General features: G+C 48.6%; 1 protein-coding gene and 1 long non-coding RNA gene across 9 annotated transcripts in view; one reads left to right on the forward strand and one right to left on the reverse strand.

The window, feature by feature from the left end:
* Window positions 1-24,482, forward strand: part of NTRK3 (neurotrophic receptor tyrosine kinase 3) — a 207,510-nt gene that overhangs the window by 164,552 nt on the left and 18,476 nt on the right. For 7 of the 8 annotated variants that reach the window (XM_080607080.1, XM_080607078.1, XM_080607085.1 and 4 more), the window contains one exon: window positions 9,403-9,477. The exons of the other annotated variant lie outside the window; for it this stretch is intronic. In XM_080607080.1, the coding sequence (XP_080463206.1) occupies window positions 9,403-9,477 (75 nt within the window). The remainder of the gene's footprint in view (window positions 1-9,402; window positions 9,478-24,482) is intronic. 8 annotated transcript variants of the gene reach the window in all.
* Window positions 2,854-9,382, reverse strand: LOC308200781. Its single transcript, XR_013955807.1, has 2 exons — window positions 8,287-9,382; window positions 2,854-7,451 (listed from the first exon to the last, which is right to left on the reverse strand). It is a non-coding gene; the product is annotated as an uncharacterized lncRNA (long non-coding RNA).

A 24,482-nucleotide genomic window follows, 5' to 3' on the forward strand; every position in this document is an offset into this window, starting at 1 on the left:
GCACTGCCCTATCTGCCCAGGATGGCGACGTCCCTAGGGAGAGAGTGACATTGTCACCCGTCCTCTGCTGGAGGAGAAACTGGGATGAGCAAAGTGTTGGAAGCACACTGGGGCAGGGGCTTGTGGCTGGGCCATCCGCCAGCAGAGAAGGGCTCTTCAAGCAAAAGAGCAGGGGTTTCTTGCCTGGTGCTTGGTGTAAGGCTGGTTTATTTCTGATTACAGTGTGGATGTCTGGATTTGAGGCTGATTTCCATCAACTGCCTTAAGAAAGGGTTGACCTGTGGGCTTGATCTGATTGGAAAGATTTTCTGTATTTGATAGGCAGTTGCCAAGTGGAGCTAGGGAGGAAGAAAAATGTGATCAAGTTTCTGCTGAGACTTATCACCTCTCCAAGGCCAGGACATTGCCTTATCACCAGGTTTAATTGCCAGCGAAGGAACCGATATTCCCCGTGCAGCACAAAAGCCCATGCTGGGAAGAGGTCTCAGTGGACTGCTGGGGCTGTGGTCCCATCACTGAAGAAACTACAGGAAATAGCAAGTAGGGAAATGCAGAGCCCAGGGGAGGAAGAGAAGCTGCTTTTGAGGTTATCCACACTTGGGTCCTCTCCTTCAGCCATGTAAAACCTACCCCAAGTGCAGGCAGTCATGCTGCTCAAGACAATCCCAGCAGAAGCTGTCTACCCGCAGCACCAAGAGCTTTCTGCAATGGGACAATTTGCTGCTATTGCCACAAAAAGGATGGGAGGGCCCCCAGGATGTGAGAACTGCAAAAAACTTCATTAGGCCAGCTCACCGTAGTGGGATTTTTTGTCTTCTCTGTGGTGGTGTCCTGTAGACCTCATCTTGTCTGTGCAAAACACTCTGCTGATGATTGCTCCATGCTCTTTTGTGCAATGTCATAAAGCTTTTCTTTTTTTCTAGCGGACTTTTCTGTGCTCACACAAATGCCATGCATGCCCAAAACTAGTTATCACCCATGTACCAGAGCAACAGCTGAGCTTCCGAGCAGCACAGCCTTGTGTTCTCAGGTGGTTTTCCTTTCTCTGCTTTCACTGACTTTTGGTACATTTAAAACTCACCAACTCTGTGCTCTGCATGCATGGAGACCTCTTCTCTGTTATTGTCCAAAGAGGGATTCCAGCAAATTCAGGTTTGATTACCCATATTTACTTTGGTATGAGCATTTATTTTCTCCTGTAAACATAGGTAAGAAAAACAATTTGGCTTCACAATCCTGCATTTCTGCTCTGTCTTCCTCACAATTTTAATTCCTAACACCCCTGGCGTGAAAGCTGGTTCTTCAAGGCTCCTGAGACAATCCTTTCAAGTACACAGACCCATCACAAAATCCACCAAGATACCCCAAGGGAGGGCTTTTGAACGGACAGAGAGAACACATGGCCTCAGGTGTGAGAACCAAACTGCTCCTGGGTCTTCCCCACAGAAGGTGGAGATGTGGCTGAAGAGATGAACTTTGAAACTCTTTTGTGCTCTCCCTGGTCCCATCCACATGTGGTAAAATTCCCAGGACTGATCCCCAGAGGTTGTGCACATCCCTTTACCACTGACACAGCCTGCTGCTCCCAGTGGCAGGGCCTGGAGCAAAGCTCTGTTTCAGGTGATTTTTATAAAATACATCCCAATGTGCCCAGGCTGCAGGGTGGGTGGAACGCCACAATTTGTCATCTTCTGGGAACACCGTGAAGGACTCAATTTTGAGGCCGGTGCAAAGTGACAGGTCTGGAGCTCTCCGCAGGCGGGCTCACTTCAGTCTGCTGGGTCCTGCCCAGCTGCTCCGGGCCCCACGAGCACAGAGATGTGGGCATGTGGATGCGTGAGTGTGTTCCAGGCTGAGGATTAACTTCTAGGCATTTCCTTTCTTTCCCATTTTTAATCTTTTAAAACAAAGAAAAAACACCATCTGGCTCCTGCATTTGTGGGATGCAGAAGTGCTTTACAAAGGTGAACTGCTTAATTTCCTGTTACACATTTGGATACAGAAAACAAACATTTGCGTAACAAAAGCAGCAGAGAGGCTTGTTTCCTCTCCTCTCTGTGCCTCTCGATCTGCCTGGAGACAGATGTGTCCTTTTCCTCGTGCCGCACAGAGGAATCCCATCAGCTGCTGCCTTTAAACCTCATTTCATCGAGACAGGCTGGAGAGAGGATGGTTGTGGAGGTGTAGGCAGGGGAGAGGTGAAATGGCATCTGATTAGAAAGCAGAGGAAGGTGGAAGTACTGGGGAGAAGTAGCCCAGCATCTGTGTGAAGAGAAAAGGCAGGGATGCTGAAGGAGCACTTCTGTGACATGTTGTGTAATGTGCCATGTAAGCTTTGGCTTTATGGGAACAAAGGGCAGAATATATCCATATTGGAGAGAAAAGGGTTGGGAGGAATTTTTTCCCTCGCTTTTCCTTCAAAACCATATGTGAGTAGGGGCTTTTTTAGGAAGGTCAGGCGCGTGGTGCCTGCCCAGAGCCACCCGCCGAGCTGTGCTCCAGCAATGTCCAGATCATTTCCCTTTCTTGCCCCAGAATGAGTAATACAATTCCAAAACAAAGTCATTTGGCAGCTGCCCAGGGAGAGGACAGTATTTCTTCATCTGTAGAAGAGAGCACAGTCTTAAATCCTAGTCAACAGTCCTCAATAACTTCCAAGGTAATGTGCTGACATGGGTGGGACATCGGCAGTGAAGACACAGGTTGAGTAGAAGAGGATTTATGCAGGCATTAAATTTCATTAAGACAACCCTCTGTCCGACTCTGCTATGTCCTGACCTTCTGGCAGCCTGTCCCAAATCCTGGGCTGGGCTTGAAACCCCCAGGGAATTTAGGGATCCTTTTCCAGAGATCTGTCCTGAGCATACTCCAAGCCACTGGTCATCATGTGGAGGACACCTGCTCATCAAAAAAAAAAAAAAAAAAGGGCACATGCAGGGTTTTCAAGTGGCTCTGAAAATAAATTTGTATTTCTGGCAATGCAGAGCTAAACAGAATAATAAAAACCACCCCCCACTTCTGTGTCTTCACCACTCTGGAGCATTCTTTGGATTTGGGTGAGACAAGGGTTGCAGGAAGAGGCAATATCTTTTATTGGAACATCTGATATTGTTGGAGGGAAAAAAAAGAAAAGAATGAATTTTAGACACACAAGTCCTCTCCGAGCTCTTTTTTTTTCTTTTTTTTTTTTTTTTTTCAGTGATATCAGTTGGTTTAATAAAAGATTAATATCTCTTCCTATGAACCTTGGCTCTCACATCCTTAGACCATCAGTGCCAAAACAACATTTCTGCTATGACTTTGGCCTTAGGTCAGTGTTCTTTAAAAAGTCTAGGATTCCTCTGGCAGATGCCTCCTCCTCTGAAGCGTGAAGGTTTACTCTCTAAACGTTTTCTTTCTTCTCTTTAAAATGGCTACATAAAAACCATATTCTTTATAATTTTCAGTGCCACTTGTCAGGCTGCCTTCTGATGACCATCTCCCATCTAGGCGGTCTCTTACTTTATTTCTCCTCCCTAGAGATCAAAATTGTTTTCTTTTTTCCTGGGCTACAGTCAGCAATTTTTCCAGCGAAGTCTCCATGCAAGTAATAGATCGCTGAGGTTTAGCAGCTGCCTGGGTCATGCTCCTTTGGAGGCTCATTCAGCGTGGCAGATAAGACTAATAGACAAGCCTTACACTGAAAGCAGATTTAGTCTGACCCACACTCTCCTAGACAGAGGGTCCCTCAATGATCACGGTGCTCTGTCCCCACCAGCTTTGAACCCACTGCAGAGGTTTAGCTCTGCCCACCAGCATTTTCTGTGCCCCTATGCCAGGGCTCCTCAGTGCCTGTGTGTGTGTCCCTCGGTCGTACAGCTGCTGCTTTCCTGTCCTCCCAAACTCTGTTGCTTTGCTGTCCATCTCACGCAGTGCGTTTACGGCATGGGGGATTGATCCTGATGAGGAAAATTGCTGCCCAGCCCTGTTAGCAGCCAACCCTCTTCCCCTAAATGTGGACAGTGCGAACTCTCTGAAGCAAGCCCTGGGAAGGAGAGGCTGGCCCCATCACCTACAAAAGGGAATGCCAGCAGGAGAACGGGAGCAAGCTCAGTCCCTGGCTGTGCTGACAGTGCTGTGGGGTCTTCTGTACATGGTACAGTATGTGTGCCACATTCAGCTTCCAGCAAAGGACAATTTCCAGCTGCTAAATGCTGTGCAGATGCTAAGCAGTAAAGCATCACCTTTTGTCTGTTCTGCCTCTTCTCTCAGGTGGAAAATATAATGTGCTACTCTCTCTCCACCCTTTCTCCCAGGGTGTTGGGAAGGTTTCATACCTGTAATTATACAGTACACTAAGGAACGGACTTAGAAGTGAAAAGGACTTTCGTTTTCTCCTGTAACAGGTGGGATCCTGGAGAGCATGTCTTGCTTTGTCATGCCTAAACAGGGGCAGGGAGTCTCAGAGTGACCTGGCGATGTTTTCTGGAGACCCCTGGTGCTGATACAGATGGGCCAACCAGGCAGAGACATGGTCTTGCTATGTGCAGAAGCCTTCATATGCCGTTGAAAACATTACATGCCATTTTCAACCTCTGTTTGCTCATGTGTCCCCTCACCCCAACCCCTGATTTGTTCTTTCTTTCCTTGTTTTCATGGCTGTCACCCTCTGTATGACCCGTGAGGTGTGGGTGGCTCACAGCACGGTGCCTCACAGCTGCCCCAGCTGGTGGTTTGGGGGCAAAAGAGCCAATTTCCCAAAAGTGGTGGTAGGGCTGGGAAGAGGGGAGGTGAGGGAACTGCTCCGCTGTGGGTACATGGGGTAAGTGTCTTTGTGCTCGTCCTGGTGTGCTCTGCGTGCAGGAAAAGTCGGTGTGATATTGGATGTGCTGCTCTCTGATATCTCTGTGGCTCCTATAAAACCCTCTGCAAATTGAATTCATGGCACAGCTCCTTATCTCCTGGAAGGAAGATGTAACAGCATCATCTTGTGTTTCAGACAGACATTTTTTCTCAAGTCTTGCTCATTTCTGCACTGAGGGAAAAAAAAACAAATGTTGAAGAGCCTTTATTTTTCCCCCTTCTTCCTGTTTGAAGCATTAAGAGCCCTTCACACAAAGCAGCTCAAGTGCAGAGGAATTAATTGGGGAAATTAGGTTGTGTTGTATTTCTGGCATTTTCTCAGAAATGGTAATTGCCCTAATTCTCCACCCTGCCAAGCCCTCCGCTCGCACCTTGTCCCCCCTCCCTTTTCCTCACTGTCGACCTGTCTTTCTCTTGCTTGAGTTGCTGTTTTCATGCTGTTGCCATTTATTTCATTTCAGTAATGAGAGGGATGTGGCAGGTGAAGAGCTCTCGCAATCTAGTGACATCTTCTTTGAAGCCGAGACACAAAAGAGCAGTTTGTTTTGGGGAAATGAAAACTCCCTGCTACGGTACTTGACCTCCATGTTCACCGTTGCTCCTGCCTGGGATATGTTGCTGCTGCTGCACTGCAAGTCATTTGGCTCATATGTTTTATTTAATATTGTCTCTAACGCTGACCTTCACACTTAACCCCTCCACGTGCCCCCCCAAACCCTCGCACGCTCACCAAGAGCTAATCAAGCTTACGATCTTTAACTCAAAGCTCAGTCCAGTTCTCGGAGGTTTGAATTGAGGTGTGTGCTTTCTCCTAACCCCCAGATTGAACTCCAGAGTGCAGGGGAAGTTTAAAGCTTTGCAGTTTGGCTTCTTGATGGTTTGTAACACCTGGCCTCCCATTTGTTGGGGCCACAACAGTAGGCAATATGTCCTGATCTCAGGCAGCTGGTGATGTTCATGGCAGGCTGAGGTCAAATGAAGGTGCTATAGTGGGTGCTTGGACTCCTTGTCCCAGGAGATGGTATGTGCCAACAGTTAGGATGGGCTAAAAAAGTGGCTGAACAGAGTTGTGGAAGAAAAATAATTTATTAGAGGTAATCAAACACAGCAAACAGATCCAGAGAGGCAAAGGAAGCTACTTGTGAACGCCACCCATCCTTGAGCAGTCTTTTTTCTTGAGTAGCAGACCCACCCAAGAGTGAATATCCACCTGTTACAAGCTGCTTGCTTGTAATGTCCTCCATTCCTCCTGCGGTCCCTGCTCCGAACACCCCACTAGCCTAAAAACTGTGAGATGCATGGAAAAGAGCAGGGTGCTTAGCTTAAGCCAGAGACTCTCCCATGATGGAGATCCAGCCAGAACGTGCTCCTGTGTGCCGAAACAAGGAAAGGTTGTGTATGCAGCAGGCCGGAGGAGATCACAATTCCTGGGTGTTACCAAGGTGGCCTGATTAGAAGTGTAGCTAGAGCAGAAGAAGGCAGAGAACCATACGCCAGCAAGCTGCGTTATTCCACCCCCAGGTACACCAGAAACAATGCGTGTGTTTCTGAGCATACCAAAAAAATCACCCGTATTTTGGAAGAAGCATCGCCACTTAGGGGAGACCTGGATGTGCCAAACTCTCACCTTCTGTGGGTTGCTGGACCCATTTCCCCACTTGTCAGTGGCCTTCTCCTGCCTTCCCACCTGCAGCACCCTGCTCTCGGGTGTCCTTACCAGGGGGGCAGCCACGAGACCACCCATCAGCCGGGAAAGGTGGGGAGCAGCCCCAGCCCTGGGGGTGAGCAGTGAGAGAACCCGAGTCAGAGGTGTAATAGCCAGTTCAGGGGGACCATGGATAAAATGGCTTGGGTTGCTTTTCTATTTATTCCCTTTTCCTGATGTGTTGTGTGACTTTGAGTGGTTTTTCAAGTGAGACTTGAAGGTTTTCCCCAGCGTGGCAGGCCTTACTTCCAGACAAACGGAATACCTCCCTAGAAAAAAACAAGAAGCAAATTTCTTCATCGCAATCCTTAATTAAGATATTTACATGGAAAGAAAACATATTTTGTTTCCCTCCTGATTCCTGCATGGCCAGAACTCCCATGGGCTTTCCCTTCCTGATTTCCCCCCCTGTTTCATGGTCCTGCCTCTCTCACAGCCACAGAGAGCTCCTTCTCCACGCCAGCTGGATGGAGAAAGCCCCTGTTTGCAAGCAGCTGTCTTTAATAAACAGGCTGTTTAGGACTGGGCTGTCAAAGAGAGCATGTTCAATGTACAATCAAGGGGCAACGATGCACAAAATTGCACACACACACAAAATAGGAATCTTTTCTTGGTGCGTATTGAGCTTTGAACGCTTAAGTGATTCCACCTCTCTCTTCCCCTTCCAATTATGTGGGCAACACACGATAAGATTGCTAAAGGAATTAGTGAGTGAAATCTTTATACTGCCTAATCAATATCATTCTGCTCAGTACAAGGCATCTCGCCCCCCTCCCAGCCCCAGTTGTGTTTTCATTTACCCTCTGAAAACACAGGTTCACCTTCTTGTTCTTTGAGCTGCGGTGACCAAGAGGAAAAACAGCAGCACGTCTCTTGGAAGTGTTTGTAGTCACAGAGCTTTTTCCTTGCATTAAAAAAGAACAGACGTAATACAGGGATGATTATAAGCCTAGCCAAAACCATGTTTCAGTCTTTTAGAGAGACGAGAAGGACCTTTCCTCTGTTTCAGCTGTATGGCCTTACAGAAATGGCCAGCCACCTTGCAAGCAAAGACGCTGGCAGATAATTTTTCTGAGCATCACTGAGGCAAGACGCCAGATTTGATGGGCCACCAGACTGATCCAATATAGTAAATCCTGTGTTCCACTGTGGATTCGGAGACCAAATTATCAATTAATGTGAAGCATTAAAAAAATCCAAATCCCTTTTAGTTCCCTGCAGTCATTAGTGACAAGATACAATATCTATAGCTCAGATGCTTTGCCAGCATCCCCTGGCAGTAAGGCAGAAACTCCACTCCTAATTTTTCTAATACATACAAGAAAAACATATGAGATCAGTGGTTTTTAGAGTCAGATTCAGCTGCCTCTTCATATTTACTTAGATGGAGGAATAAATCAGGTTTGGGTTACTCTCTGGGTTAGTTATTTGTTATCGGAATAAATGCATGGTAATAGATCTGACAGGAGAAGATGTTTCTCTTTCAGCTCTGCGTTTGAGGTAGAATTTGCTTTGTTCTGCACTATATTATATTGATGTTTTTTTTTCCACTGCTGATGACTTCATCTGCTCTGCTTCCTTCCAATGTCCATACCTCTGCCACAGCTGGCTTTAGGATGCGGATTTATGTGATAGATATTTCTCTTTCTTTTTCCCCAACTGTAACACTGTAATGCAGAGGCAATTTAAACAACCATCATGAAACAATTTTCTAAACCTTTCCCCCACCCATTTCCTACCTCAACTTTTTGGGAAGGGAGGCGAGTCAGTCATTCTCAGAGCAATTCCCCAAGCAGAATGAGCTGTCAGCTACATTTAGCAGCTCAGTTTTCACCTCTGGAGCAGGGTGGGAAGGCGCCCGGGGTGATGACTAGGCAGACACACCCTAAGCCCGTATTTTGGGTTTTCCCTGGGCAGCTGTCAGCCTGAGCTCCTAAGGACCACAGCCAGAAGCCTGCCCCCAAACCACTATGCTCACCAACTGCCCTTTCGTCCTGGGATTTTGCCTGCCTTTTGTCCTGGTGGGAACACAAAAATCTTGCTAAAGAGCCAGCAGACTTTTTGCTAATGGTTTACTTTTAATTTGCGCACTGAGATCCTTGCCCTTTCTCCTCCCTTCCATTCCCCAAACCTTTCCTGCCTCGATGCACTGGAAATTGTAGCATCGTATTTTCCAATTCCCTTTTCCCTTCATAGGGTTTAGTTTTGCGAGCACCTGCAACAGCACTGATGGGACAAAGGCTTTGGGGGAAAAGCAGGGTGAGGTACCAGGTGCTTCACTGGGACATTTGGCCAAAGATGCCCTTTCACTCTGGCTACCCCTGAACTTGGCTGAGTACAGACATCAGGTCTGGGTCTTGTTCCACTGGCAGAGACAGATGGGTCCTTGCATCATGCCCAGGAGGGCTGGCGATGGATCAGGAGCTGGAAGCTTAGGTACTAGATCCACAGGAGCCTCTCAGGACCCCTAAAATTTCTTCCAGAGAGGGACTCAGGGTCGCCAGGGGATGGGGCTTCTCTGGCCAAGGAGAAGTCTGAAGAGCCCGGAGCCCCCTTTGGCTTTTGCCCAGCACCAGTGCTCGCCCCTTGCCCTCCCTCTGCACTGGTGCAGGTGATGCCGTGGGGTGCCAGGTGACAGCCACCAGGGCTGGGGGCTCGCCTGCCCCGTGCCCTCCCGGCGAGGGCTGCGCAGAGCTGGGGTGTTGCAGGCAGTGAAAGACGTACGGTTCGGTTAAAGACATACCCTTTCCCTTCTTGTCCCCTTGCTTCATCCCCCCCCATCCCTCCCTCCCTCTCTCACCCTCCCCTTCTCTTTTGTTTGTCTCCTTCCCTTGTTTTCGCCCATTCACTGTCAGGAAGGGCCGCGTCCGAAGGGCCAGTTCAGCGCAGCGTGGCAGCGACAGAGACTGGCACCGCCGGCAGCTGCAACAGTGAGTGGATCCCGACCCCTGGGGCAGCTGGAGGCGGGGGACTGGTGCTGCTTGGCCGTGGAAACACCCGTGGGGCCGAGCGGCTTCGGGACTAGGTCGGGTCTAGTGCGTGTGGCAGCCGAGGGGCTCTCGTGTGTGGTGGGAAATGTCCGTGCTTCTCTACTCCAGCAGCTCTCTGGGGCTTGTATGGAGAGGTAACGGGATGAATGCAAAAGTCCTCAGTGCAGTCCTCCTCCGTGGGCGTTCAGGCTGTGTCTGCACTAGCAAACAGCGTGGGACGTCCTCTGGTTCTGATGGCAGCGTGCTCAGCACAGCTTATCTCCATGCAAACCTCTCCCGCCTCCAAGCACGTCAGTGTTTGCTCTGCCTACCGGGGACCACCCCTGGCTTGTGTTGTCTTTTCAACAGTTGCTTGGATGCTGTTGAATTGACGGGGACCTAACGCTGGCCATTTAAACAGTTGGACCATCACATGCAAACCCTCATGGCTTTTGTTTGCTAGTCTAGCCACAGCCCCGGTGTCTGAGCAGCTGGGTGCCTGCAGCTGCCACTGAGCAGACTGAGAGCCCCACCGCTGCTCCCCTCTCTCCTTGGTGCAGCAGCACGGAGAGGTCAGTGTGGGTTTGATGCTCTGGCAACGCAAAAGAGCTCAGGTGGTGGCTGATGGGAGCCGTGCCGGCCAGCTGAGGGCTGGTGAATCCCCTTTCCCCTCTCCCACAGAGGTGAGCCCTCATCCCAGAGTTGCGTGCTGGATGCTGGAGCCTTGGGATGCAGCGAGGTGGGATGCAGCACGGTGGGTCCCCAACACTCGCTGCATCCCAGAGGCTGCTGCTGGCAATCTGCAGGGCTGCTGGAGGTCAGCTGCAGGAGCTGATGAGAGGAGCAAATATTGAACTCGATTGTCCATTGTGGTTTTGCTGCTTGTGCACAAGGAAGCACTCTGTGGATCCTGAAAGTTGGGGAGCCATTGCTTAAGTCTGTTTTGGATTGAGTTAATCCACCCAACGACACTGTGCAGAGCATGATGAGCCCTAACAGGTTAAGGCAGAAAAGTGACGGCTCCCCGGTTTATTTCTCAATAGCTTCCCTGTGCCAGCAAGCCTTAAGAGATGCACAGAAATATTCGCAAAGTAGCCATGACTTGGACAAATTCCTGGGGGCAGGGAGAGCTAAAGGCTCCAACTCCCCAAGCCCTCACCTCTCTGTGGCAAGGCTGGGTGAGGTGTGTGCTCCTGGCCAGGTGATGGAGGACCAGCTATTGCAGTGCCCAGCCTCCTCCCAGCACCACTGCGCCCCTGTCCCAGCAGCAACAGGGATCCAGCGAATGCCTACGGGGTGTGAAAGCAGCTCGGTGGGTTTGCAGAGCCCTCCTGGACCTGTGCTGGAGCAGGGCTCTGGCAGTTTCTGACTGCTGCCCAAATCACAAGGGAGTGTGAGTTTAGGTCTCACTGGCTTTACAGGGGCTGTGTCAGCAGTTAAGAAGACGTGCCACCAAAAGGTGATTTTGTTACGTTTATGCCTTTCTGAGCCAAAACCGAATTGCAGGGTGTGGATGGGAATTTAGTTCTAAGCTCTGATGTAATTTTGTATCCTCAGGCCTGAAGGCAGCTTTTAAAAAATGATTTCCCCCTGTGCCCTGACACTATTTTTTTGCCTTTCAATCATGCCCTTATGACAGAACAAATACAGGACTTGACCTTTGCAATGTGACATAATAATATGTGACTTCTTTATAGCTCTTTTCATCCAAAATGCTCGGCAGACTATGAATCTGATCCTGCAACCACTTACCACTGGGCTTAGCACTCAGTTGCCCGAGCAATCCCTGGGGAAACCAGAGGATCACTGACATGCAGAAGTGCTGTACCTGGTATTATTCACAGGATCAGGCCCCAGAGAGATGTAGCACATGTCTGTGAATAGCTACATTTTGGAGATTCTTATTCACTGTCAGAGTCGCGTGGCCAGCACTAACGTGACAGCCACCCCTTGGCTAAAATGTCATGGCAGGTAATGCTTGGGTCATGTTTATAGCTATCGTCTACAACCACGTTGCTTCTGTTATTTTTTCCCAGCCTTGAAAGCATGCCAATTAATAAACAGCTTATCCTGCACCATTTGATCCTGCAGAAATCACAGCATTTTCACTTATTAGTAAGTAGCAATTAAAGAATTATAACTATTCAAGAGGAAAAAAAAACATAACTGCTTGCCCTCTGCATCTCTTCTGAAACAACCTTGCACTGTGCCCTCAGAAACCCCAAGCTCAGGCTCTTTTTCTTGACAGAGGATGGAAATCCCAGACCAGTGAATGCTTCTGCTGAAAAACTCTTTCTGCTCTGCTCTTCCTGTTCTGAAAGGCAGACCCCAGTTAGGTGCATGGAGAAGAAGTGATATCCCAGTCTTGGACTGGGCTGCAGGCCCCTTCTATGCTACCAGTGTAGCCAGCCTGTCACCATAGGAAATTCGGCTAGTCCTTCTGTGCCTCAGTTCCCCAGTCTTAAAAGGTGATCCCTGGTCATCTTCAGCAAGGAGATACACTTCCACCAAAAATAAATACAAAAAATTACAAGAGACAGTCATTATGGTGTTGGGAGACAGGTAAGTACAGGGGAAATACATAGGGAACCTGTGAGCTGAGACACTTGGTGTGCTGGTTCAAGGAGAGTGAATTTGGGATGTTCTTGGTAGCTGGCAAATATGAAGAAAGAAGCAGGGGGAATCCCTGCACCCATCTCCACTTGGTGTGTTCAGGACAGGCAGAAGCAGGAGAGAGATCCTTTCTCCCTTCTTGGTGATGGGAATTGGATAAATCTGGGGATGGAGACCCCCGCATCAGCAGGCATCTACACATTTTGCTGTTTTCTGCCATCAGAGCACTGCATCCCCCCGCCCTTAGAAAATAAATTCATTAGGAGTAGAGAGGAAGGGATTCCCAGGATCATCAAACCCAATCCCCTGTTGCATCAATCACATCAGATTTATCTTTTCATAATCAAGCAGCACTATTAAATGTGCTCCTAAGGGAAGACAGGCCCAGCATCTCGTTGCTTGAACTTGCAGATTCTTCTAATTTCCAGCCCGTGCTTAGTCACGGCCCGTTCGCCGAGCAGCAGGTGCCTGGCACGGAAGCAAGAAACTTAGCACAGTTTTCTTAAAATAACCACCCAGAAATGCTATTGAGAAAAAAATTGCTGAGGTTGCCGAAGGGAGCATGCAAGGTCAGGTAATGACAATGGCAAGGCCTCAGCTCACACGTCTTGCCTCTGCCTTGTAGTGCAGACTTTACATCACCGCCTGCCATTAATCTTGTACGATCCAGCTGAGGTACAAGGCAGAAACGCCCACGGAACAAAGGAACTTCTTCGCTGTTCTTCTACATAATATTCATTGTGTAACACCCTGTCTCTTTTGCAAGGTGTAACTAACCCTGAGCTAAACACCTGCCTATTTTCCCCTTTCTTGGCAGGCTTTTCCATGACATTTATTGCTTCGTTGTACAAGCCTTTACCTGCACGGCACTTTTGTGAAGCGAGTGGGTTGCATCGCCCCTTTTTTTACAGGTTAGGAAGGGAAGCACACAGAAAGTCCATGACAAAAGCCAGAATAAAATTCCACCCACATTGCTGCAAGGGCAGCTGTCCTCTCAAATGCCCCTGCTTCATTCAGGGCAGCCTTTTTCACTCCAAACTGCCCAACTGCTGCAGAGCCAGAGGAAAAGGGCTGGTGCAGCAGCCTCCCTGGTGGCACGCTGCTTGTTGCATGCCATGGAAACGATGGGATGCTCTAGAGCCCTGACTTGCTCTCATTCTTGTCCTGTTGATCAATCAGAATGCGCAATGAGGTGGCAATGGAATCAGGGGAAGGAAATAAGTACATGTAGCCAAGCTGAGAAGGGCAGAGGTGCAAAACCACGCAGTTAGCCAGAGCAGCACACATCATTAGTTCTGACCCAGCCCATGGAGAGCAATGGCACATGGAGACATCCAGGCTGAGATGCAGCATAAACTGCCGGAGCCACTCAGGGGGAGGGCTCACTTGACAAAAACACGGTTGCTTATTTAACTTGGCAGGTGTTCAAGTGAAACAGGCACGAGCAGGAGGTGTCAGAGCTGTTCTGGGTATCAGCGTGTGGGATTTTTGACATTCTATTTCAGTGCTCCTGTTTGGAAAAGAAATTCACTCAGAAACCCTTTTTTTTTGTTGTTTTGTCTTGTTTTGTTTAATCACTACTTAAATGTCATAAGAATTGTACAGTACCCACCGTAAAGTTCCTAACAAATTAAAATTTTTATTAGTCTATTACCTGAAAACCATCGCCGGGGTTACTATAAAAACCTGAGGCTCTCCAGAGGGAAGGATGTCAGTAGGTCTAAAACGTGTACAAATATATTTCATCGCCATAAAGATCCCAGGGGTCAGACGGGCAGCCCCCGGCCCCAGAGCAGCAGGCTGATTAAGGTGGGGAGAGAATGAGGAACGTCTCCTGATGGGTGGACAGCAAGCAGATCTCTCCGCTGGTTTTCCTGGAGCTGGGATGGGTGAATGTTTGGGTCTGTGCCTAGCTGCTTTGGGTGGCTTCAGAGGAAGGTATTGGTGCCGTTCACACCCACCTCCCTTATGATAAGGGAAAGTAAGTGCCCCAGACAGCTTGCCCCCACTGTGGAGGAGCCTCTCGGGACCGTTGTCCCCATCCTGCTGACTCAGGGTGCTGATGCTCCCACCCTGCATCCACGTGGGCACAGCTCTGCCCTCCCAGGTGTTTTCGGGACACCACCACGGCCAAATTCAGCCAGAAAGCAGCCAAGGAAACCCACCCGTGCATGCCCTCCTCCTGCAGATGACTCCGGATGAGTCTCTCCGAATAAGCAATGCCTAAATCCCGGGCAGGGGACAACCTCATCCAGCTCCAGAGCCACAGCCCACACGCAGTGCCCCCGGCAGCTGGCACCTGGGTGACCAAGTGTCCCCTGCTCTGGTCCCCGGGTGACAGCAGGGCCAGGAGACACCGCAGCGGTGGCTCCCGAGCAGGTCCTGTGTCCCCGCAGAGCCGGGGGGGCTCTTACAGGTTGTTCCTCACCGGCCTGGGTGGGTGTCAAAGATTAATTACCATTTAGCCGGCTGCATTTCCATCTCTGCAGAAGGCTGCAGCGGAAAAGACAGCAGTAGTGGGATAATTTACTCCGGCATTACACAGCAGATTACCCTGTACTTACAGGGTCACCAGTTACCATATAATTAGACCTCCAACACAGGGAAATCAGCCATAGGTTTCCAAACCTCTCTTCTTCCCAGTGTCAGAGAAGCCGAGGGCCAGCAGCAAAGTGCAGACCAAAACCTCATTAGGTGCATTTAAAGCTGTTAAATAGCTTAAAATTCAGGCTGGGGGAGGTGCAACGAGAAGGCAGCAAGAACACCTCTCAGTCAGTGAGAGGGAGGAAAAAACAGAGCAGTTTGTCTAGGAAATGCAGGGAAGCTGAGGCAGAAAGCAGGGCTTTGAGGGAGCTACAGGAGCCAGGAGGTTAGGGAACCTAACCTCTTCTTTTTTTTCCATGCACCCAAATCAAGCAGCTACTCGCGAAGCGTTTTGAAGACTGACATACACCTTTTATTATCAAGCACAAATTCCAGCAGCAGCTCATTTCACCTCTCGGGTGGTTAACAAACACGAGTCAGCCGTGATCAATACACGGCATATCGCTGAGAAGTGAGATTGTGCCTGCCCCGCGCCACGCTGCACTTCATCCTCATATATCCTGTCCTCTTCAAACCACGCACGGTCCCTTGCGGGGTGACAGCTCCCCAGCGAGCACGTGGAGAACCCACACCAAAGAGCAAAATGGGAATCTCTGTGTGCCTCTCCAGCAACCATTATTTTAAATATTGCACGGCCACGTGCCCGGGACTCAGCCCCACAAAGAGTGGCCATAAAGTCAACAACTTCTGGTGAGGTAAAGCTGAAGCAAAGACGGGGAAAGCAATTGATTTCTGAGGCAGGATGGAAAGAGCTGTACATAAATAGTTTGGCTAAGCAATGATCAGAGGGGGGAGATGTGCTGCCTGATTGCAAATATTTACATAGTTGTGAGCCTAAAGGTTAGGAAATGTTTTTGAAGGAAGTATATAGAAGATAGCACAAGGATAAAATGCTGAAATTGAGGCAGGGGAAAATCAGTGTGGCAAGCAGGAATTTCCCATTGTGTAGGCAAGATTTGCTTATGATTTCCTGAGGGAAGCTGGGGGTTGCCCACTGGGATGTTTGAATTGGTGCCCATCAATACCTTAGCAAATCCTTTAGGTCCCTCATTCACAAGGGAAAGAGGGCAGAATGGAACTTAACAGGTTTTTTCCAGCTCTTCTCCTGGGTCTGTAAAGCTGTTTCATACGCAGACATGCGTGTCATTGCCTGTGCATGCTGCATGCACATACCTAATGCTCTTGGGCTCCAGCAGCTTATCCAGAGGCAGCGAAACCAGCCAGGGCTTTAAGCCCAGCGTTTGCAGTCACGTTTCTCCTTGAAGTAAATGCTCCAGCAATGACATAATTGAGGACTGTCCTGTCTGCTCAGCATATGTCTGTGGGGGTCATTCATCCTACCAGACGCTGCAGAACATTAGTGGTTTCTTTAGGCTCACTTTCTCTTTCCGTCCTTCCTCTTGTGGCTAACCCTAATGGAGAGCTGGTGTCTGGAGACTCCACTAGGAAGACCTGCCTTGTTCAGAGAGCTGGCCATCCAGGAGCTAGTCCTGTTTCATGGCAAAAACAGCCACATGTGTCCTACAAGGTGCTGAGCTTGTGAGATGATCCCAGTGGGCTCGGTGGGGTGAAGCACCTGGCTGGCCGCAGGATGGGGAGCAGAAGGCAACCAGTGATCGCTGCGATGGCCACTTAGTGCTGGAAGGCTCTAATGACATCTGCAACCCGGTTCCTGTGTTTGTGGGTTTGCTTATTTATTTAAGCTCCTGGCTAAGTAAAGCAGGGAGGAAGGATTTTAACTCGCAGTGGTTAAAAGGCATAGGACTCCTGCAACTCTGTCCTAATCAAGGACATCTGCAAAACTTGGTTAAGAGCAGAGGAAACTTCAATGCACAGGATGTCTGGGGTGAAAAAGTGCTTGAGCAGAGAAGGATGAAATGCTCGACTCTTCAGTTTCAAGTTTAGCTTGTTTTCCATCAGAACCTGCAGCCAAGCCCCAGCCTTAGACGGGTGCGGGTGCGCTCTTCTCCTCCACGTGCCCACCACGTGCGGGCTCTTTGTGTGCTGCACCACCTCGTAACAGGGATGCTTGAGGCAGGCATGGGAAGGGCACGTCGAGGGCATCCTTCCCTACTTTTTAAGTTTAGCCATTAGCCTCATCTAATGCCTGTGTCTCTGCAGTGGCTAAAATCGTGTGTGTTTGGGGGGGAGGATGTTGGGGTGTGCTTTTGTGGTGGGACATGGCTCTCCGTTCAGCGCTGCCAGAGCCAGCCCAGCTTTCACACAGGCACTGATGAGTTTAATCACTTCGTTAGTAGGTGTGACACTGCAGCCTCCGATAATGAGCTCTTTATTTTAACATGGCTTGCAACATGTTTGTGTGAGATGCCATCTGTGCTTGCACTGCCTTCATTAGGAGAGAAAGCGTAAGCATCTTCTGGAGCTGTTTGGTATTTCTGTGATGTTTCCCTGCTGAGCAACCATTGTTCAACTGCAGGGTGAGAACTCGTACCAGAAGGAAAGCACCAGCACCCAAAATGCTTAAACAGGCCAAATAAACCGTTAGGTACAGCACTGGGAACCATCCTCAGCTGGCCTACAGGAAATTAGCTAGAAGGGACAATCCAGCTACTTTATTGCTGAAAGTTTTTCATGGTGGTAAAGCACTACAGCCCATTCCTCTAAGCTAGAATACCATACTTTTTCAGAAAAGCAAGGAGCAGATGCCTATCATAAAGAGACTTTTATTTTTTGTGCCTCCACACTATGATTGTGCACAAAAATCTCCGAGTTGCCTGCCCAATTTTTGGATATAACAGATGCTATTAAGATTTACATGAGGAGCTGATTCCTCAAAATCTCCGCACTCTACGCATTTCTATAGATGCCCGTTGGTGAGCCGGCAGGCAGCATGCTCACGGTGTTTCTCTGCTATCCACCAGCCCTCCCAGATGACAGACTGTCAGCTCAGCACCCAGCTGCGTGTAAGGGAAGGGGCTCTGCTTCTGCTGGGAGTCCCCATGCCCTTTGTTGTATTAAATTTGTGTCTCTCTGCGGCCAGGCCTATGCTCAGTGAATCTGACATTAATAAGAAATAGATTCCCAAACAATCTAGCCTAATGAATTTTGAATATTATTATGATTAATGCCAAGGCAGTTGAACTGATTATCCAGCATCCAGAAGTTAAGTAATGGAGCCTTATCTAAATCATGTAGAGTCGTCAGTCAGGGATGGCTCTGGCTGCAGACAAAGACGGAGCATTATTGGTTACCCAGAGGGGAGTCACTGTCAGGACAGACAGAGAGGAACGATGGAAGGGGAGATTATGAGATACCAATCTGAAAGCATTTTAGCATAGAGTGATAGCACATGCAAGTGCTTTATTGGTATTATTTGCTAAGCTGCATTTCTCAGGCCACGTCGAGATGTTGCTTTTATATCGCCAGGTTAGGATTTATTGGTCAAATATTCTTCCTACTTTCTGGAGCCAGAAACCGAGCTGATTTTCATTCCCTGTGTTGCCACAAGAGTAGAATCCTGATGGACATGTTCCTTGCATCGTGATGGTTTAACTTAGCCTCTATCTGATTAGCTTTTGAGCTATTAAACACTTCTTGTAGTATTACCGGCTCACTGCAAAACGATAATGCAGATCAGTCATGGACAATTTCTGTTGGTGCTCGCAGTCTTTGCAGACTGCAGATCCCCTTTGAAGTTGGAACCAGCTAATAGCTGTGCTGTTTCATGGGTATTGCACATCTCTGAGCATGTCCGCCCTAAAAAAGAGCGCGGTGCGGTGCCAGGGTCTCCTACCTTGTGGAGAAAATCAGTAAATCCATGTAGTGCCTGACAAACTGGTTATCTGATGGCTGGAGTTTAAAAGGGTTTAGTGGCTTACCAGATTATGCTGGATGGAGTGCCCATGTCGGGTCTGTGGTGCAAAAAAAACGCAGAGGCCACTATCTGCATGCACCCTCTGAGCAGCCACCCAGCACCAAGCCACAGCCAAGCAGTGGGACTCCTAGGAAGCCATCGGGTGTCCCACTGGTGAGTCCATCCCAATGCTCCCACTTCCCTCAGCTGTCTGAGATGTCCTAATGTGGGGTATCTTCATTCTGGGCCCCACAAAGCTTTCAGTAGGTGGGCCTGGGGGGCAGGAGTCTATAGCAGCACCTGGTAGGACAAGAGTTGAGGTGGCCTCACTGACCTCTTTTCCAAGTGCTTTGCAAACTAAAGTTGCTCTTCCCATATATATCTTCCTCATAGCTCATGTCCCATGTTCGTGATGGAGATCATTATTTTTGGAACATTTATTTTTACATGAAAATGAGAAACTGGCCCTTGTTCCTCTGCAGGCTGGTTGCGCAGCCCTCTCCTAGCTGCTTTGAGAGCTGGGAAGGAAAGGGGAGTGGTGATCTGTGGTAAGGGGCACACCAAATAGATTATTGGCAAACATAATTAAAAATATATGTGCAATTACTCCTCTGTTTCCCTTTTCTTAACCATCCTCTGCATTACCCCTGGCATTTTTAGATGGCAGATAATATAAGTGAGAGGACTCTTGGGTACAGGCAGCTCTTAGAGAAGCAGTGATTTATCTCAGGCCGTTTTGAGGTAGCAGAATTTACCTCTAGCTACAGCCACCCCTCCACGTCTGCCCCCCCTCATTTGCGTAAGTAATTGGCAGCTTGTTAATGGCTCATTAGGAATGCTGAAAACCGTGGGATTAAAACACACTCAGTGGAGCAGAGATGAGGGGAACAGGGAGAAAGGCCACCGTCCCTGCTTGCAAATTACACTGCTTGATTCAACGTGATGCAGAATTACAGGTCATAAAGCAACTAGTTTGTTAAATGAAGTAAGGAAAAACAATGTCAATGGCAGGCTTTATTCTTAGGCTCATGTTTAAACACAGTATGTGCAGCTGGGGGGAACAAACAGTCCCTTGCCAAAGAGTCCAACTGACAGCAGGAAGGTCTCACCCCCTTCTCAGTTTCGCATTAACCCTGCCTGAGCTCTCCCTGCTCCTGAACAAGTCCATCTGGCTCCTTACATCACCTCGCGACAGGGACAGTTGGTTGCTTTCCCCATCTTCTCCCTGGGTAAGTCCAATTTCTGGCAGCAGGCACCTCTCCTGCTTTGGGCGAGTCTGGGACACCCGGTGCAGGTGCGTGCACATAACAGATATGGCTACGGTCACTCTGCACCTTGTAAGCCCCCCAAACCCTCTGTGACCCCTTGCAGATAGCTATAAGGTGTCTTCACTCACTGGCGTGCAGAGGAGCGGGCTGCAGGCCCCACACTGCAGCACCTCCAGGGCCTGGGAGAGATGGTTGGGTGCAGGGCGTGAGGATGGGAACAGGATCAGACCATGCCCAGAGAGTGCAGCAAACACATGCAGAGTGGTGCACGGAGAGGACACAATGAGTCGAGTCAGTTGAAATGTTTGGCAGAAGCTTTTCGCTGTTTGTTGACAGTGTTAAAACCCACCTTCAGCACTGGATGTGACAGCGGGGACAGCAAAGGTATGAGACTTGAAGGCAAGACCTCAGTTGAGAGAGTTTGCAGGGACATCTTACAAATTTTTTAGAAGAGGAGGGACTGGGGGCTTCAGCCTGCGGCTGGTACAGCCATGATGCCTTTCAGAGTCAGGAGAACAGCTCTGGGATTTTTGAGGCGAGAATAACTCTGGAAATGGTGCTGTCTAAGATACAGCTAGCACCTTCCTTCCTGAATAAACCAAAAGGAAATTACAGATAAAGTACTGGGGAATCACAACGTGCACTTTAATGCAGCTGCCTCTGATGTAAAGTACTTAGGGGCTTAAGAGCCCAGTAAGGTGGCAGTTGAGACCATGTACTCTGGGACAGCTAACCATTAGCAAAGCCCCGATCTGGCTGGCATGTCAGAGTCGATCCCTCTGCTTTGCAAAAGGTGCCCAGGGATCTCTTGGGATTCACACAGGTAAAATGCTGGCACATCTGATTGATAGATAGACGTCTCTCAGTTCTGGATCCAGCACTGATGGCAAGGAAGGACTGTCTCCTCCTAGAAAATTTTCACCCATGAACATGTACATCCCTTTGCCTTCTCCCTGAGAAGCCACCCTCTCCTGCCCCAACCTTATTTGACAAACTTCAGCTCACAAGGGCACAATCTACAGTGGTTTTGTTCAATTCTATTATTTTTATTTTTATTTTGTCCAAGAACTCAACTTAGCCCAAACATGCAGCTTTTTGTGCTTCTTGTTTCCATTATCTTTTTTTTTTTTGTCCTGATGAGGCCGTACATCTGGCTGCTGGGGGAATGGTCAGAGTTAATCTTCCAGGGATCACCCAGCTCCTAGAGCTGAGGTCTAAAGGACACGTGTTGTAGTGCAGCCCGGCCTGGGATGACAGCCAGGTCTGCAATTAAAGAGGAGCCCGGGTCATCCCTACCTACAGCAGCAGGAACCGAGGCAGCAGTCAGGGAACGTGTCTTATCGCTACCTCTAAAAAGAGGTGATGTGTTGAGTGGGTTCTCCTGGAGAGAAATAGTGCCAAGGTCTCCACTACTGCTACGCGATTCTGTACAAACTCAAACATCCCAGCTTCCTGCATGCTAAGGGAAGATCAAGCAATGCTGCACCATACAAAGACACCTCACGGTGGTTCCTGTGACTTTCCCGAGGCAGGAGCAGGAGCAGAACATCCCCAAAGTAAGCCAGGAGCAGGAATACAGCTGTCAGATGGCCTTGGAAAACAAATGTCAAATGACCTTGGGAAGCAAAGCACTGATTTATTTATTTACTTTTTTTTTTTCTTTTTTACTTCAAAGCTGGGAAGGCAACTGCACAAAAGGAAAAATAAAACACAGCCTTATAGCATGCCAGAGAGCAAATTCCATTCTGAGCTGAGATCTCTGAAGCAGCCCTCAGCTGTGAGCACGGTGCGGATGGCTCAGCAGCCCCCTCTGAATGCTGCCTTGGGGTACAGCCCTGGAGCTAGCGTGGGGGCCAGGAGGGGGGAAGCAGTGCTGCCTGCTAATACCTGCCTTCAGAGCTTTGAGGTCTGGATTCCCGCGCATACAAAGTTCTCATGAGGGTTTTTCAGCTCTGCTCTGGTTTTGATTTTTCATGTTATCTCTGCAAGTGGCCCAAACCGCAGATATATTGCACTGCCTTTGCTGAACGCTGCTGCTCCACTACCTGCTGCTGTACTGTCGAACTCATCGGGGATGACATGTCATCTTTTCCCTTCCTAATCAGCTGGATGTCATTCAGAAAGCTGGGACAAGGAGAATCCTTTCCCCAGACACCCGCTTTCCTTCCTAGCAGACAAACCTAGAGCCTTATAATACTACTTGTACATAGCACTTATATAGCTTTACATCTTCAAAGTGCTGTACTAGCATTAAGTAATTATCTCTCTCCCTAATGGCCATTAACGCTGGCCTTTCACGAACCTCCCCCAGCTCCCCGAGGTTCAGCTGTAATACAGCAATAAGCTGCTCAAAGGGGGTGGCTGGTTATCTCGCCGTCTGGGGGCTTGGACGTGTAATGAAGCTTCAGAGCACAGCCTCGGTGCCCTGGAGTATCAGAAACATGTGGCTGGAGACCAGGTCGTGCCCTTGGGAGTATCCATTAGGAGGTGATGGAAATGAGTGGATGATGCTGCAACCCTGAGATGGAGACAGAAGAAGGAAACTTTGGCAGCTCAGAGGATACACACTGACTGCTCTATTTATTACCAGGATAGCACTGCAAACCGAAAGAGCAAAGCAGCGGGAATAACATGTCAATGTGGGCACGAGGAGTTGATCTTGGGAGAGGAAGTTAGAGCTAAAAATGTCAAGCAAAGCTAGACAGCCAAGGCAATGGGATAAAGAGGCCAGTCTGCAGGTCTATGAAGCATTAAAATAACAAGGAGAAAGGGTGAGCTTGGCAGCATCGTAGGATTTAAGGGGAGGAACAGCAGAGGATTTGCCTGCCGTATTTGCTTGAAAGCAGAAGCCTCTTCCAGGTTGTGGAGTGCCTCTGGGGGAGATGCTGCAGTGCTGCTGTCGGAGGACATTTTGTCCTTAGTGGCTTTGGGATGTGCACCTGAATGTGGCCTGGGGTCTCCTATCCCTGGCTCCCCAGGGGGATGGAGGAAGATGGGTGGGAAGATGACCTGACTATTTCAGAGCAGACTCAGCAGTATCATGCTCTTGATGAGCATTAAGACCGCGTGTCATATGAGGTCACTTAGTTCAGAAGCCTGCCATGAGCAGAGACTTGACCAAAGCAAACTTTCAGATTCGAATGACACAGTAACAGTTCCTTCCAGAGCCAAGGACATGCCATGTAAACAGGCTCCGCAAAAGAAAAAAAAAAAAAAGAAAAAAAAATCGCCAAAAAACAGCATCTAGGTTTTTTTTTTTTAGCCTGATTTAATAGCATCATTTTGCTTTCATGCTGTTGGCAATGACTGGTCCTGTAAATGAAGCGTGCAGCCGTGGCAATCACGTGCAAGTCGATGCTGGCATAACACAGATCACAGCCACTGCATGTTATGCAAAAGATTTCCTCCATCCTGGACACACTCTGTTTCCTATGGCATCAGTAGCTCAATCCATCTGTGCTCAGCTCTAAATCATTTTGCTACATCAGCAGAAAGCAGGGTACAGCTGACTGCAGACCAGGAAGGCTCAACTTAGCGTTCGCTCACTGTACAGCTTCAGAGCAGGACCTTTCCCTGCCTTCCTGCATCTGTTTTCTCATCTGTGAAATGGGAATTTTAATCCTAATCAGTTTGCAGTGGGAGCACTAAGGGACAGTCAAAGGAAATGCTTTAAAATGTAATACTCAGCCTTGTGTGCTAAGCTAGGCATTGGAGTGATTTTTGTGGTCCAATTTAATTGATGCTTGTTCTGCATACAGTTAGCTAGCAGGCGAGACTTAACATTTGCTCTCAGAAATGTGGCATTCTGTGTGAGATGCAGAGAATACCTTTGAGGTTCTTACCTATGAGCACAGCTGAGCCATATGTCAGGATCCGCACAGTTCTGGGCATTGCTTGGCTTTGTTTTTTTCCCCAGAATTAATGTATTACTTAGTACCGGATTTATTTTTAGTAAAAGATACATCTCATGTGACATAGAGGGCAGAGATGCCAAACAGAGAGTTTGGCAGTCGCTGGACTCTACCATATGAGCTAAGCCAAGATCATGTCGTCACGTCCTTGGGACAACTATTGACTGTGTATGTCACTTTACTGGCAATTTGTCACTAGGATGTGTCTAGAGGAGACCAAAGACCTTGACTGCGCTGTAGTTTATTAGAACTGAAATGGGTCTACTGGCTTCTCTGCTGCTTTCGGAGCCAAATCCTCAAGTGGTGTGACTCAGGGCACTCCCCTTCAAGCAGTAGTGCTCATACTGTTTGTGTAAGCTGAGGGTCTGGTGCATAGATTCTGAACTGCCCTAAGATCTCTTCAAATGGCAGTTAAATGTGCTCAGTACGTTGTACTACCTGTAAACTCAGATGATCCTGCAAGATTCAGGACATTGCAAATGCAGAGAGCTTTGTGATATGTAATCATTTTGAGATTGCCAGAAAACTGAAGAGCTAGAGCTACTTAAAGGGGAAAAAATAAGCATTAGTGCAAAAGAGTTTTTGCAACAATCAAGTTTGATGTATGTCATGTTTGGTCGATAACATTTCCTTGGAGCCCTTCACAGAAAGGGAAAGCAACTTGTAAAAGCTGAGAAAGCAGGAAAGAGCTAAAATTGCGGACAGGGTTTCAAAGGAACAAATCAAGGAAAGAGTATTTCCATTTCCATTAAGGGA

This window comes from Anser brachyrhynchus (genome assembly GCF_964034855.1).
Source record: "Anser brachyrhynchus genome assembly, chromosome: 11".
NCBI lineage: Eukaryota > Metazoa > Chordata > Aves > Anseriformes > Anatidae > Anser > Anser brachyrhynchus.